Source organism: Biomphalaria glabrata, chromosome 16, assembly GCF_947242115.1.
Source record: "Biomphalaria glabrata chromosome 16, xgBioGlab47.1, whole genome shotgun sequence".
Classification (NCBI taxonomy): domain Eukaryota; kingdom Metazoa; phylum Mollusca; class Gastropoda; family Planorbidae; genus Biomphalaria; species Biomphalaria glabrata.
The window spans coordinates 19,146,005-19,163,139 of NC_074726.1; the positions used below are offsets into that span (position 1 = coordinate 19,146,005).

Consider the following 17,135-nt stretch of genomic DNA (forward strand, 5'->3'; position numbering starts at 1 on the left):
ACTTAGCTTGTCTTAACTTACTCTAGATTTAAATTACCTTTAAAATGGAGGATGTGTTGCTTTTATTTCGCTTGGCAAATATTAAGTCTGTAGATCGAGATATGTGAGTTTTTTTCAATGCACATGTTGTTAAAACAGAACTCTTTAATCTCGAGGATTTGAAAGCTTGTAATATTGTCATGGTTGTTTAGTGCTGAAAAGATTAAAAAAAAAATCCTGAAAAAAAAAAAGAAAAGGTCTAGACTACATCGCTCTTTCTCCCTAAATATAGATCTAGATAGATTCGAGCTACTTGATTCCATTTCGTTAGATCATGGTTAGATGTATGATCACAGATTTGTATTGTTCTCCCCTTAATATAATTATTACTTTGTTCAACTTTGTGTATTCACTCTGCGGTTGACTGATAACTTTTTAGGGGGTTAGGTAGGTGTTTAATTTTAAGATATTTTTATGGACACTTTCTGCCTTGGTTTCTTTATTTTTTAAAAAGAAAGTTTTCCTTATTGTAAAGTTTATGTAGTTTGATATTAAAACCAGCTATTTATTTGTTATAATTATTTGTTATAATTAGGCCTCCACTAGAATATAAGATTAAATTAAACCCATAAGTTACAAACATCGTTGTTAAAGTGTTTTTCAAAGATTATTAACACTGTATTTAAGCCCTACATTGAGAGTGAAACTATTCAAATTAACATTTGAAAAACAACACTAATAACAAATCAAAGGCCTGGTCATAAAACATATTTTATTATTTGTTCGTAGGCCATTTACAAATATAATAATTTAAACTCACCCGTTTATCTAAATGCCTGCTATCACGAACAGTAATTTAAATTTATTTTGGATTTTAGATGGTTTTTTTTCTTTTTAAATCTTTGTATTTTATCATGACATTTTTTCTAACTCAATGCTCATTCTTAAAGTGCTATCATGCAGTGATAAGAAAACCTGGAGGATAAAAACCTTGGTTATCAATTGTTAAGAAGTGACCTTTATGAGCTTCTAACGTTATCTAGTTGTAACACGCGATGTATTTCAATGGGGGGTTAACTCGGGTCACGAGGCCCAGGAAATCAACGAAATTGTGACGTTCCTTAATGACCTGCTGAGAAAGAAGCCTAAATTTACTTTTTTTAAAAAAAAAGGTAGAGTGCAATAATAATGCACTAAATTAACAAGTAGGCTATATAAATAGAAATCCATTCAGTTTACGTTAGATAGCCTATAGATTATATGCCAATCTGATGTCGTGTTCTACTCGAGTCAACGCGTACGTATCGTTTACTTTCTGGTCAATTTAACATCCTTGACCTTATTCATTCGATTTAATTATTTTATAGCTAGGCAGTTTTGTGTAACCTGTCTGCGTCTCAGTTTCCGTAAAGAATGATAACTTGTGTTGGCCTAACCCGACTGAGAGCTTTTCCACATGCGCATCCGTCAACAAAGTCAGGGATTGAACATTTGGTCTAGTCTAGCCTGCATATTTAAACTTCATCGTCAAGCTTCATGCGTCACAAATGTAGAGCTTTAAATGGAGATAGGCCTATAGTAACTCGCGTGGTTAATAGAGATTTTGAAATACAAAGGTTCTGTCACAGCGGAAGCAATAGAAACCATCATTACTTTTTACAATGCTTATATTAACTCTGTCTGTCTGGTAAAAAGTTTGTACCCGTTTTTTCTCCCACATCTAGGATCAAGCTGAAATTTTGCACAATTATTTCTTTTACCTGACAAAACAAGAATCCATTTTTTAAAATAGTAATCAATTAGTTAATTAACTATGGGTAATTAATTCTTTTGTTTCTTATTTCGAACAAGGGAAATAAATTGCACTTGACTAAAGTGGTGGTGTAAGCTGAATTACTTGCCTTTAAAAGTCGTCGTCCGACAGTCTGACAGAACACAGCATGAAAAATAGGAGGAGACTATAGAAACAATAGATAACTCTACAATCTTCCATGTTCATAGGCTCTCTACTAGCAGACTATAGAAACAATAGATAACTCTACAATCTTCCATGTTCATAGGCTCTCCACTAGCAGAGTGGTTACTGTGTTGGCTTGAGAAGCCCGAGAAGGCTTGAGCCATGAATTCGAATTCAGGTCGTTCCTTCCTTTTTATTGTTATAAATGCTTTTTTTATTGTTAGTTTAGATCTATTATAAATTTAATTACCTGACTGATACAAACTAATTGATACAAGTACGCTAAGCTTTGTTTTATTTTTTTTTTTCAAAGTTTTTTTCTTGTTCTGATTTCCTCCAACAGACATACTGGAATAACCTTTATGTAGACTTGCTGAGATTACAATTTAATTGACATTTTGGGATAACACTTTAATAGACAAAGAAATGTCGAATAGCCTACAAGTAATGTTAGAATTCATGAATACATGTATTGTATTAGGTTTTTAATTTAACACGCAAAGCCCTTACTGAGACTAAGACTTTAACTAAGATATTCATCTTAAACATTTCACTTAATGATAGGTTTCATGTATCTTTCTTTCTGCGAATAGAAAAAAAAGTAGAATAGAGAAAAATGATGTCATTGTGAATATTTCTTTTTAACACAGAAATTGTTCGTATTTTGTATTTAAGTTATTACTTTGAACGCGATAAGAAAATGATGAGGTCTTTAGTAGGTCAGTTGGTTTTATTACATGAGTGGGTTGTTTGAGATAGCGGGGTACAAGTCACGGAGTCGAATATCAAGTGGATAACTGCCTGGTCGTATGGCAAGTGCTCTGGAATGTCCTATCGATGTTTCCAGGTTCGAACCGTACACGCCACCATACCCGCGGTCCTGTGGGACATTTGGACGCAACAAATCTTCCAATGTCAAGAAATACCCGAAGCACGCAAAGCAACACCAAAACCCTAGAGGTCTGAATACTTCCCTTTATCAAGCATTAGGCCTACATTATACATAGAGTAGCAAGTCATAGGAGCTGAATACTTGAGTCAAATCTTTATAAGCCAAACGTCTAAATTGATGTCTTAAATTCTTCATTAATGTGATTTCAAGTTTTAGTTGCTGTTTTTCCCACTGTGTCCTCCTTTGATGCATTTAGTCCATGAAATAATCCAGTGAGCATCCTTGTAGACGAATGTAGAAGTTAATTTCTTTTTGGTTCATTCCGTGAAATGTTTATCTTAGACTATGATGTATATATTAGAGCATATGATGGAACACTATAGAGCACCCCTCAAATAGTCCTAATGTAAACTTAATGCCAAGAATTTGACACTAGCATTAGGACTACTTCTAATGTGTATAAAAGCATATATAAACGGATATTTTTAATTGGGAGCTAAATTTTAAGCTGCACTTAACACTTCACATATTTTTCAGCGCAAAGATACTTATAATGTTTGCTAAATTCGTAGAGTGGTGGAGTAGCTTTTTTTTTGGGGGGGGGGGGGGGGGAGCGTGGAACATCTCACGAGAGCGGGAGGCAAACAAAAAAAAAGGGAAGCGGCGGAAGGAGGGAACATTTAAAAAGACAAAAAAAAAAGGCTGCTGTTAGTGTGTAACAGCGACTTTTAAACTTTCTTAATACTTCCTTATTACTATCATTGCGATCACGGATTTGTGTCTTTTCCTGACCTTGAGTATTAGAAAGGTGCAACAGTAACTTCTAGCATTTGAGAAACATTTATGTTTGCTAGATAAAAATCTAATACCCTTTAAGCTAAGCAGTGCCAATATTAGCATTAAAAGAATCTTGCCAAAGTTAACATGCTACATTTAATATGGTTGTTAGTTAATTAGGCACTAACTCTGGTACGATGTGCCTATTCGATAGCTATATTACAGAACTTTATATACTGAGACAATATCCAATTAAATCCTAATAAAAAAAAAAAACAGCCTTGAACCTAATGTAAGAATTCATCAATTGAAGGGGGAAAAAAAAACAAGACACGAGTAGTCTGTAACGGCTGTATTTCTATTTAGCTAAGAGCAGTAGCGGCCTTCAGGGGTGGCAAGTGCTTTGATTTTGTTTATTTTAGGAGAGATTTGAATACTAATCTATCACTTGCCCTAGCACAGCAAAGGAAGTTTTGAGTTTAAAACCCCTACCAGGGGGTTCGAGTTTAAAACCCCTACCAGGGGGTTCGAGTTTTAAACTCCCCCTACCAGTGGTTTTTGCAGTTAAATTCCCCTCTTCTATAAAACAAAACCAAAAAAAATGCAAACGACAATCCCCCAAATTTCACGAGCACAGTTAAGGAAGATTTTGATTTTTAACCCCCCTCCAAAATTTACGATAAACCCCCTCTTCAATATAAAAAAAGAAAATTACACACTCAAAATTCTATGAGCGTAGCCAAAGGGGTTTTGAGTTAACCCCCAACCCCTCTTCAGTAGAGTTTGATGCTAAAAAAATACCTCTTCAATACCCGGTATAAAAAACGCAAATTACTCACTCAAAATTTTATGAGCGTAGCTAAATGGGTTTTGACTCAGTTTTGAGTTTAAACCACCCCTTTAGCGGGGTTTGAAATTATAAAATACCTCTTCAATATAAAAAAAAAGAAAATTACAAACTCAGAAATCTATGAGCGTAGCCAAAGGGGTTTTGGGCTTAAACCCTCCGCAAGCAGAGTTTGAAGCTAAAAAATACATCAAAATGCTATGAGCGTTGCCAAAAGGAGTTTTGAGTTTAAACCCCTTTCCAGAGTGGTTTGATGCTAAAAAATACTTCTTCAATATAAAAAAAAGCAAATTACAAACTAAAATTACTTTCAATTACTGTCAATTTTCCATGACCATAGTAGTGTTTTATACTTTTATTTTGCTTCAGTCTAAAGTTTGATGAGATACACGCCCTCCCAGGATAAGAATTTTTTTTTCTCATCGCAAGATTTCTCGGACAGGAGACAAATAGATCTACCAGGAATTTAAAGATTGTCTGGCTGAATTCTTTGAAGAATATCGCGCCAAAGTTCCTTGTAATATATCTATATTTAGACACAGACCTATATTTCAGTGTGGTGGGCTGGCTTCAAGTTATAGAAACAAATACATGTTTTAGTTAGAGATAATTACATGAACCAAGTTGAATCTTCGACACCCATTTTCGTAAACCAGAAACAGACTCTCTGGATTCACTTTTAAATTAGAATAAATTAATAGAATTAATAGTGAAAACTAAAGTAGTCAAGTAATCCTTAAATCAAATCTAATTGTTATTTAAAAGTACATAGTTTGATAATTGATTTCATTTATACGATTCGGAGTTACTTCTGAAATAAAGATTAATATGTCTTAGCGAGTGTGGGGGAGCAGGCTCGGAGGCGGAACCCGGCGCAGTGACGTAGCATCCATGGTGCGAAGGGGTTCAATGAACCTGGGCCCACGACCATTAGGGGCCCACATCCGCTGGCGTTGCAACAATCGCACGAAAGGGTTGATTGCTCCTGGGTCAGTGACTCACTACCAGCTGGAGCCCACATGAGAACATGGGGATGATATCTAAGTGAAAAGGTAATTACACTTTTGTAAAAAAAAAAAATGATTAAAAAGCTACAACAAAGCATACACGAAGCCTTAAATTAAATTAAAAAAAACTATTACATAAATTTGTAAGTTTTTCTTGCTTTCAGGTGAACTTTCTACTACTTTTATCAAGTTTCTGGTAATGTGCAGAGTAAATAAAAGTTCTTTTCTTGCGATTGTAGGACGTAATCATCTTCTTTTTTGAAGTAACGTCTGTATTATATAAGATAAGATAAGATCTATGGGGCAGGGGATGTAAATGTCATCTGTTTCTATGACTTATGGTTAACGAGGATGACATGTGGCCAGTGCAACGACCATACCCCTTTTCTTTTCCCCATCTAATGTCGGGTACACATTAGAGCTCGATGGACTCAGAGGCGTCCTTAAAAATCCCAGTTTTGAACAGGATTCGGGCCCGGGACCCTGCATTACCACCGCGCCTCCCATATTGTAATTGTGATTAATTATGCTTTTGGTGACAATTGTTGCCAGATAAATAAATGAACGTTAGCTCTTATATAGCGCTACTTTCATGCTTATATTATGCTCAAAGCGCTATGGTCCAATCTCATTTGTGGACCAGTGGGGGTAGTGGGTATCAGGAAGGTTTTCCGTGCTGCCTTTAGCACTCAGTAAACACAACTCTGCGCGAGTCGGCTGTCGAACCTAGAACCTCCTTCATAGCCAAGCTACTTAGCCTTTCGACCACGTTTTCCATTCTTTTTTTTCTGTATGTTGTTGTGGCACGATTAGGATTTTGGCGGGAAAAGTGATTTGTTTCATAAAAAGGGAAAGTTTTGACTAAGAGCATAAGAGACATTGATGCGACGAATTAAACAAAAAATTCAGGATTTGGAAAGTAAACACATAAGACTTTTGGCAGCCCTAGAGTAAGGTCAGCATTAGTAACTGAAGAGTTTTAGTGCAGTGTAGTACAGTGCGAGAGACATAGCGCACGTACGTCTGTGGTAAGAATAATCGTCGTAAGATCCTATATCTCCCGTGTTAAGTAAGATGTCTTGTCGTAAACTAAGAAAATACATACGACAGTTGGAGACAATAGACAGAAAGAGAAGAATCGCATGTATGCTATCTGGCTATGTAATGTTTTTTTCAAAAAGTTTTCATATTCGATATTGTTGCCGGTATGCATTTTTAAAAGTCCTATTTAGAAGATAAACCATTGAATATTACTAAAAATATTTTAAGCTTTAACATTGTCATTTAATTAAGTTATAACTACAATGAAAATACCCCCCCCCCATCCCACGCCGTTTATCAGGACGTCGCGCCCTCCTTGTGAGGATGCCTCCCCCCCCCCTATTTTTAAGTTTATGAAACTCTTTAGGTATGATAGTGGAACAGTCACTGGAATAGAACTGCCCGCTACTAATGGATTTCGTGGAATATAAGAAGGGTATTACTTTTGGCATTATGGCATCTATGAAAATATGGTTAATATCTGAATATAAAAAATGCTTTAAAACAAAAATATTCTTTTTTTTTATTATTATTTAATTAGCCCCACTCGTCACTCCAATGAATCGTTCCTTGTTGAATGCCGCTTATTGGCTTGAAACGAAGTTAATTACATGCTAATGACATTTTGATGACATGTAGATCTAGACCTGGACAAATATTTAAGAATGTAAGTCTCTAGAAAACACTCGAATAAAATTTAACATTTTAAACAAAACATAACTTTTAATGAAAATAAGTAGGCTAGAGCTTATGATCAAACAATTTAATTAAAACAACTCCAGCTAGTACTGCGAACTTAAACCTGTATTGCGTCAGTGTTTGTTGTGAATGTTTTGTGAAAAAGTAGGATGTGGGTAGGCTAATTAAAAAAAAAAAAAAAAGGGATAGTCTTCTATGTCTACTTGTATAAACACAAAATCTCTGCTATTATTATTGTTATTATTAATTAATGTCAACAGTATTGTCATTGTATTTATTTATCTGTGACAACAGAACACTTTCTTTCTCCTATTTAAAACATCAACTACGATGCTCTATATCTCTCTAACTAAATATATAAGCTTAAGACATAGATCTAGATCTATCTATACTGTAAACATCTTTATCTACATCTATTTTTTTCCTAAAGATTTAATTAGCCATATACTGATATAGACTATTAGATATCTAGATTTAGATCTAAATCTGCACATATGTCAAAGTCTATCACTTCTAACAATAACATCTATAGATTCTAGAGCTAGGCCTAGATCTAGATCTACGACTACATCTAGATCTAGATTCTACATCTTATTACTTATTCTCTGTTGTTTGCTTGTAACTTGTTTTATACTCTAGATCTATTTCTATTTCAGTATTTAAAATGAGCTCTTACATGAACACTTCTATGCCCTCGAACTTCTTCACTACAAAGAGTCCATGAATATTAACCTATGAATTTGATAAATAAATGTCCAAATAAATATCCATTCATAGAATTCGTAAACATGCTGAACACTCCACATAGGAATATACGCCGCAAATGTAGTGTGTTGTTACACGGATATTCAGGTACACGCGAGCCGACACGCTCATGCACATATACGCACACAAACACACACACACACGGAGTAGTGTCATCAGATTGAACTGTTGACCTGAACTCACCGGTGTTCGTACAAAACAATCTACACCAAGTAGTAGCTCGACAGATGTCCAACACCAATGGGATAGTGAAGCGACCTCAAGAACGATCATTGATATCCTCGGGTACCTACGTCTTGTCATGCGGCCTACGCTCATTGAAAACTAACGGAGCAATGAATAAAAGGCCGGTGAGACACTATGATCTGGACCTGCAACCTTTTGTTGCTCTTCAATGTGAATGCAAAGCAGTATCTGTTGTAAATACTAAATCTTATTAAGAGTTAGTGTGATCCCATTCCCACTTTATATTTAAAATAAAATGACAAAAGACGAGAAAAATGGCAAGTTATCTACAATATAAAGCCTACCGTTTGTGTGCTCTAAACGTGCGATGGGCGGGCCAGGAAGGTCCAAAAGTTGTAAGTACAATTGTTAATAATTGTTTAGGAGGAGTGGTGCATTGCGCACATTGATGATAGATAGATGATAGATACACATGGGCGTAGCCAGGATTTTTTTTCGGGTAGGGTTTTGGGGGGGCCCCCCCCCCCGGCGGAAAAAAATTATATGTATGTATATATATATATATATATATATATATATATATATATATATATATATATATATATATGTGTGTGTGTGTGTGTGTGTGTGTACATAATAATCTTTATTACATTCTGACCCTTTCGGAAGACGTTTATAGTTTATTGTAGACTCCCCGCCCTTGCTAGCAAGGGGGTCTGGGGGAGTTCGCAGCGATCCCCCAGCGCGGGGCGAAGCCTCGACGCCGGGCACTATTTCTGGTATTGAAAGCCAACAAAATGCATATTCTGAGGTATCTACAGTGCATTATCTGGCTATTAAAAAGTTTTATTTCAAAATCTAATGTGCTATTCTTACTGACTTAGACCCTCTCGCGCCGTTCGGCCATTTTCCGGCAAGCTGTTTCCGCAACTCTTATTTTGCGTAATTCATTTTGTGTGAGAACATGTCCCGCAAAACATCATGCGACGCTCTGTCACAACCTTACTAAGGATTCGACTCCCAGTTCGGCATATGATGTCTTTGATTTAGACCCGATCTCTATGACTGACTCCTAAAATCTGTCTTAGCCATCTTTGTTGAGATACATTTAATGATTTTCAATTTCGACAGAAGACTATTCACACTTTATTACTGGAGCCCAAGCCACTGGTAGAAATTTGTAACCTTTCTTGACTACGCTCTTGGAATTACATGCCTGTATTTCGCTTTAGATTTTATATCGAAAAGGAAAGTTTTTTCGTCAAATCATCTGTTGAGGGGTTTTAAACTAAGAAATCCCTGGAGTTTTTTTTTGTTTTGTTTTTAATTCAAAACCCCATTTAGCTACGATCATAGAATTTGGTGACTATAGTTTGCTTTAAAATAATATTGAAGAAAGAGGTTTTCAACTCTAAACGCTCTGTAGGGGAATTTTAAACTCAAAACCATCTGGAGGGGTTTTAAACTTTAAAGAAAAAGCCATCTGGAGGAGGGGGATTTACACTCAAAACCCCTTTGGCTACGCTCATAGATTTTATAGTGTGTAATTTGCTTTTTTTTTTTCATATTGAAGAGGTACTTTTTAGCTTCAAACCCCAACTGGAGGGGGGGGGGGGTTGAAACTCAAAACCCCTTTGGCTACGCTCATAGAATTTTGAGTGTGTAATTTGCTTTTTTTATTTTGAAGATGGGGTTTATCGTAAATTTTGGCGGGGGGGGGGGGGGTTAAAATCAAAATCTTCCTCAACTGTGCTGTTGGAATTTGGGGATTGTTGTTTGCATTTTTTTGTTTTGTTTTATAGAAGAGGGGAATTTAACTGCAAAAACCTCTGGTAGGGGGTTTAAAATTCAAAACCCCCTGTAGGGGGTTTTAAACTCAAAGGCCCCTGGTAGAGGGATTTGTATCTCAAAACCCCCTGATAGGGTTTTTTAAAATCTCAAAACCCCCTGTTAGGGGGATTTAAACTTAAAACCCCCTGGTAGAGGGTTTTTAACTCAAAACTGCCTCGGCTGTACTGTGGTAAGTGATGATTTAGTATTAAAATCTCACCTAAAATAAACAAAATGAAAGCAAAAATCAGTCACTTAATTCCGTTCCCCCCCCCCTGCGGGGGGGGGGGGATTTCATTTCGGGGGGGGGGGGTTTGAACCCCAAGAACCCCCCCCTGGCTACGCCCATGTAGATACATACATAGATAAAATGACAGACAGACAGATAGCCTAGATAGATAGATAGATAGATAGATAGATAGAGAGATAGAGAGAGAGATAGATAGATAGATAGATAGATAGATAGATAGATAGATAGATAGATAGATAGATAGATAGATAGACATTACCAATGTGAATATGTGATGATTCATCATTAGATGAAATTCTCTCGTCTTCCGAATCCGATCGCCACTTTTAGATCTAGTTAGCCCGTGCATGCTACCCTGCCTGATAGTGGCGCCCGTGTGGAAACGATCGTAAGAGAAAACGATTAGGCCAAAGGGTAGCAAAACAAGACTCCCAAGGGGGTGCGAGAGCATCCTCGTTGGCATTGCACTGTGAGGAGTTGTAAAAAAAAAGTTCCCACAACCTTCTAACAGTCCAAGGGGCCGTTACATAAATGGCGTGTCCTGCACGGTTAGCCAGGTGGGAAATGGCGAGGGTCCCAGTGTACGTGGCTGTGGGACTGACCCCCCGCCAGACAGAATACTATAGGCCTACATCGTTCTCCTTCAGGCCGGTGAGAGGGAGCTGATCTTGTTCACTTTTGCTGGCCTAGAGTTCCAAGAGCCGAAGTCTCAACTCTACCTGACAGTTTTAAGAAGATCTAATGTCTAACTTAATTAGGGCTAATATTCGGGCCGGTTGGAAATAAAAATAAATGGGGAGGTCGCTCGGAAAAGTGGATAGATCAAAAGAAGTCTTTTACCCTGATTTAAAAAAAAAATACGACTGAAATACGAGATGCGACGCACATTTCTAATAATTGGAACATAGGAATTATTTCAAAACTGAACTAAAAATCATTTTTAAAACAATGTTTTTTGAAAATATGGTTAAAAAAAATGTACATCCCATTTGCTCTACTTACACTTCAAATATTGTTCTTGAAAACTCGAAAAGTATACATAGTATACACGATAGAAAAGAATACATATGAAAATCTGGAGTTTTTAAAATAATAATAAATTGAAATGAAAACAAATATATGATAATGTTTTGATTTTTCTATAATCGCTATAATTAGTAGAAAGTAGATACCGAAAATTGTACAGGACAGGATTTAAAAAAAACAAAAATTAAAAAACAAATAATAATAGGCCTAATAATAATACAAGAGATTTAAAAAATAATAATTTATTGAAAGGGAAACAATTTAGCTCATTTTTTTGGGAGGCTAATATATCTCATGATGTCCCTTGTGTTATTTGTTTTTTTCTCAAGGAAATAGGGTTAGGTTTTTCAACAATCTTGTGTATTGCTTCTTATCATCTTGGTTAGACTTCAATTTTACATCTAAACCTTTAGGATTTAACTTTCTTCCATTATTCTGCACCAATATTGATTTTGTTACAGAAAAAAACAAACTTTTATCTATAAACACTAGTAATACTACACACCACTTTACAATATTAGCTTAATGCACTGGCGGATCCAAAAGGGGGGGGGGGAGGGGGGAGCGGACCAATTTTAGTCAAGAAATCACACAATTTGCATACGCCTTTATTATTATTATGTTAATATACTAATTATTTATATTTCAACCTATTTTTAAATTATTTCGGCCCCCCCTCTAGTATGTTGAGAGATTCGGTGAGATGGGGAGGTGGCGATGGCATTTAACCCCGCTCCATCACCACCATAAACTTTCGAGTGGGGGCGGTCCAATTTATTTCTAGAAATCACAGCTTGTAAACAGAATCAATTAAATATCTAAATAATTAAAACTTGTTATTGATATTTTAACCGATCTTTATATTATTTCGTTCCCCTGTTAGCCGTTGGGGGGGGGGGGGCGAATACATCTACTGTTCACACCTAAACCCTTTGAGCAAGGGCGGGGCGGTCTTCCTTTTTTTTTAGAAATGATAATTTGTGAACAAAATTAGTAGAATTACTATATAATCTTTATATTATGTCGCTACACTTATGGTATTCTAGCCGATTCCGTGAGGTGGGGGGGGGGGGGCGATTGCGTCTACTGTCCTCCCCATTCTAGCCCTCTGATTTGGGAGGGGGGGGCGGTCCTATTTTTATGGAGAAATCATAGTTTGTGAAGAAAATTAGTTGAATATCTATATTACATAAGCTACGTATTGATATGTGAACCCCTCCCCTTTCCAGACGAAAACATGACGTTTTAAGACAGAATAGTCAAATATGGCGACGGAGTTTATGTAATTTCACATGAATTTATCATTATTATTTTAAGAAAGACTTTGCTTTGTAAATTTAGAATTCAGACGAAATTTTTCAGTAGAAGAGTAACGATGGAGATGAGTTCTAAACACAAATATTCTTTTCCTGTCGTTTTTTCCAACCTTTACTCAATCTGATATTTTTCTAGTTAAATAAATTTGGGACTATAACTCACAATTTATTCTTGAATCCTAAAAATGCAAAAAAAATAAAAAAAACAATTTAGAGTAGAATCTAATTGGTCCACTTAATTTCTCCTCCCACTTCCGAAATGTTTTGTTTAGAGCTTTGAATTCTAGTTCTGTAACATGCCTATTGAACAAAATGTATCACTTACAAATGAGCTTATTTTTTTTTAATATTATTTTTCGAATTTTTTTTTCGAAGGCTATCCTTAAAGCCTTAATCTAAATCTGTGGGGTTTCTTATCTTTTCAAGGAACAAATCGGTTTTATTTGCAATGTATTAAGGGCCTATAAATTCATATAAAATATTTTTAAAGTAAAACCTTTTTCAAAAGGTCCTTTTTAATAGGATGAACGGATGAATAATGAGCTGTAGGTCAGGAGAATGCGTTTCAGCAGTAAAGAATGCAAGAAAACGCTTCTGGCGTCGGGGCTCTCACTGGTGGATAATGAGCTGTGGATGTCAGGAGAATGCGTTTCTGCAGTGGGGAATGCAAGAAAACGCTTTGGGCGTATATACTGTACGCACGTTTATGCATAGGGTTAAGGTTTACTGGGCGTTAGGGTTAGGGTTTGGAAAAAAATCGACCCCCCCACTCCAAAGTTCTGGATCCGTTAATGGCTTAATGTGTATGTATGTTGTATTTGACTGCATCTATAGCGATTTTTTTAATCAATAACTTGGAGGCCGCATACAAATACATGCTCCAACTTTGCTCCAACTTTGCCAACCTTCTGATAACATTTTTTACAAGAAATAGAATTTAAACATTTACTAAGCAAAACTTGAGGATAACCTAAAAACTATGGCGTCATTTAAAGTAACTAAAAGCACTCTTATAGATCTAGGCTAATTTTTTTTACGATAAATATTCATGGTTTGTCCAGTGACTCTCAATCACTGTCCAGTTATTGTTACAATCATAACACTTTAGAAGAAATCCTTCTATAAAGACTATTGTCTACATTGTTATGCATTCATGTATCAAGTGTCAACAAAAAATACATGAACAAAATATTTCTCAATAAGTCATCAAGGGGACTAATTCAGCTTATACCACCACATCAGTCAAGTACGATTTCTTTCCCGTGTTCAAGATAACAAACAAAATATCTAATTACCAATAGTTAATTAATTAATTGGTCAAATGTTTTTATTGATTCTTTTGATGTCACGTAAAAGAAATAACGTGTACAAACTTTCAGCTTGATCCGAGATTTGGTGTGGGAGAAATAACGTGTACAAACTTTTTACCAAACAGAGTGAGTCGATATAAGATTTGTAAAAAAAAATTCTAATCATGGCAGATTGAAGCTAAACTATCTCTCTCTCTTCTTCTTCTTCTCTCTCTCTCTCTCTTTCTCTCTATCTCTCATCAGCATTACAACGCTACAGCATATTTATAGTTTAAATTTCTACTACACCAAGCGGTGAATTGAAAATGTATTCCACACAAACACACACTTACACATTGAAGACAAAGGAAGAAATAACATTATGTAATCTAAAAGCAGAATTAGTAAATAGTGTTTTTTAAAATAACAGTAAATAGTGGGATAGGCCTAATAGTAAATAGTGTTTTTTTTTAAATAATAGTAAATAGTGGGGTTTATTTTGGTGAAATATTTTATACAAATCGAGATATATTATTCATTGAAATAATTTGGAAAAAAATTATGAAAAATCGGTAGATCCCAACTTGGTAGACTAATGAAAAACTGATAACTTCAAGACTGAACCAGTTAACTTATATGAATCAAACATTACAGTAATTAAATAAATGACCCTTTGAATTAAATAATCAATGTTAGTTTAATTTACAATATTCAAATATATTCAATGCACCAGAAGTTATAGTGTGAGATTCGCTGTCACCATATCAGCCAAATTGCTTGTCTTGGCCTTGAAAATTGCTGGCCATTAACACAGAGAATTTAACGAGTAAACTGATCTGTCAAGCGGCTATCGCTAGACCCCCCCCCCCCCAGCCCCCAACAGATCCCAGTTCTTGACCTTATTCCCAAATCATATCGTCAACCAATTGTGCGGATATTTTTGTTACACAGAATATAATGCCTACCTGAGCTGTTAAGCTTGCACTAGAATGCGAGAAGAAATATATATTAAATCCTTCTTTGAAATACACAAGCAATTTTACTGGGTACAGCAGACGGTTGTTAACTCGTTAAAATTTCACATCCGGTAGATGGTTTCTCTCTATTCCAGCAGTAATTTATATAGGCCTAGCTTTAGTTGTATTTCGGTCAAGCTGTTTACTAATCATGTTTACTTCATAAGATGTGCACTCTATTTCATTGATAACCAAATTTAGGATAAACAACGATGCATGATTCTCATCCCCCCCCCCTTCTATGACTTTGTTTAGCGGATCTTATCTTGTTTGTTTGGTAGGTGAATGCCTTTTGTTCTATTTCATCACTGTCACTCCTTTACTGGTTATCAATCATTACAATGTGACTTAGATGAACATACAAACAAAAAATATGGAATACAAAAAATAACTATAGATTACAGGCAGAGAGCATAGTTGTTTCAAGGATGACCTTGACTTCTGTTCTTAGGATTACGTTACAACGTGACCGAGTTTACTATTGACTCATAGTCATAGGCCATGTGGATGTGTTCTACACTCATCGTACACAGCTTTTAATTATCACAATTACTTTTTTTTTTAAACAGGCCTACATTAGCACATTAATTGTGCACTACTAGTGATAACTTAAGAGGTTCAATATCAGAATAGCACTGAAGCTTATAACAGCAATGGAACCTAGCCCATGCAGCACCGAGTCCCACCTTGGAATGACCAAAATATAACTATAAGAGTGATAGACTTACAAATTTTAAATAAAATACATAATCATTGAAAAATAGTTTGCTCCATATCACTAAGCAACTTAATTAAGTAAATTGGTTCGATCATCTTTTAAGTAAATTGGTTTGACCATCTATTAGGTAAATTAGTTTGACCATCTATTAAGTAAATTGGTTCAATCATCTATTAAGTAAACCGGTTTGACCACCTATTAAATAAATTGGTTTGTGCCGATGTGCCAAAAAATCCAAATCCTTGTCCATTTATCAATAAATTGGTTTGACCGTTTGACCATTTATTAAGTAAATTGGTTTGACCACCGATTAAGTAAATTAATTTGATCATCTATTAAGATGCTAGTCAATCTTTTTGTAGTCATAAGCATTAATGAGCATAAAACACTAAATACTCAGAGCCAGAACAAAAAGCAAGATAGGCTACATTATGTTTGTTACGCACGTAGCAACAGACTGTCTCTGCGATAACTACCACTTAGAAGCAGAAAGTTACTATAAAGTTTGTTTGTTTTTTAAAGAATTCTTCTAACCAATACATTGACTTGAACCACTGAGTCAGCCTGGGAAGAAATGACGGTAGAGAGGATATGGCGCATTAAAAAGTATAGTATTACATTGTGACGGATTATTTTCTTTTGAATGACTTAAAAGGTATAGTATTACATTGTGACAGATTATTTTCTTTTGAATGACTCAAAAAGTATAGTATTACATTGTGACAGATTATTTTCTTTTGAATGACTTAAAAAGTATAGTATTACATTGTGACAGATTATTTTCTTTTGAATGACTTAAAAGTATAGTATTACATTGTGACAGATTATTTTCTTTTGAATGACTTAAAAAGTATAGTATTACATTGTGACATTATTTTCTTTTGAATGACTTAAAAAGTATAGTATTACATTGTGACAGATTATTTTCTTTTGAATGACTTAAAAGTATAGTATTACATTGTGACAGATTATTTTCTTTTGAATGACTTAAAAAGTATATTATTACATTGTGACAGATTATTTTCTTTTGAATGACTTAAAAAGTATAGTATTACATTGTGACAGATTATTTTCTTTTGAATGACTTAAAAGTATAGTATTACATTGTGACAGATTATTTTCTTTTGAATGACTTAAAAAGTATAGTATTACATTGTGACAGATTATTTTCTTTTGAATGACTTAAAAAGTATATTATTACATTGTGACAGATTATTTTCTTTTGAATGACTTAAAAAGTATAGTATTACATTGTGACAGATTATTTTCTTTTGAATGACTTAAAAGTATAGTATTACATTGTGACAGATTATTTTCTTTTGAATGACTTAAAAAGTATAGTATTACATTGTGACAGATTATTTTCTTTTGAATGACTTAAAAAGTATAGTATTACATTGTGACAGATTATTTTCTTTTGAATGACTTAAAAGTATAGTATTACATTGTGACAGATTATTTTCTTTTGAATGACTTAAAAAGTATAGTATTACATTGTGACAGATTATTTTCTTTTGAATGACTTAAAAAGTATAGTATC

The 17,135-nt window shown here is 34.8% G+C and overlaps 1 protein-coding gene across 3 annotated transcripts in view; it reads right to left on the reverse strand.

The window, feature by feature from the left end:
- LOC106078424 (carbamoyl-phosphate synthase [ammonia], mitochondrial-like) overlaps positions 1-14,984 on the reverse strand; it is a 36,441-nt gene extending 21,457 nt beyond the window's left edge. The window contains exons 1-2 of one of the 3 annotated variants that reach the window (XM_056013882.1): positions 14,827-14,984; positions 38-193 (exon numbers count right to left, since the gene is read on the reverse strand). In XM_056013882.1, the coding sequence (XP_055869857.1) occupies positions 38-181 (144 nt within the window). In that variant the 5' untranslated portion in view covers positions 182-193; positions 14,827-14,984. Of the gene's footprint in view, positions 1-37; positions 194-799; positions 919-7,875; positions 8,038-14,826 lie in introns of those variants that run through there. The other 2 variants (XM_013239277.2, XM_056013884.1) reach the window with 2 other exon arrangements.
- Positions 14,985-17,135: the final 2,151 nt, after the last annotated feature.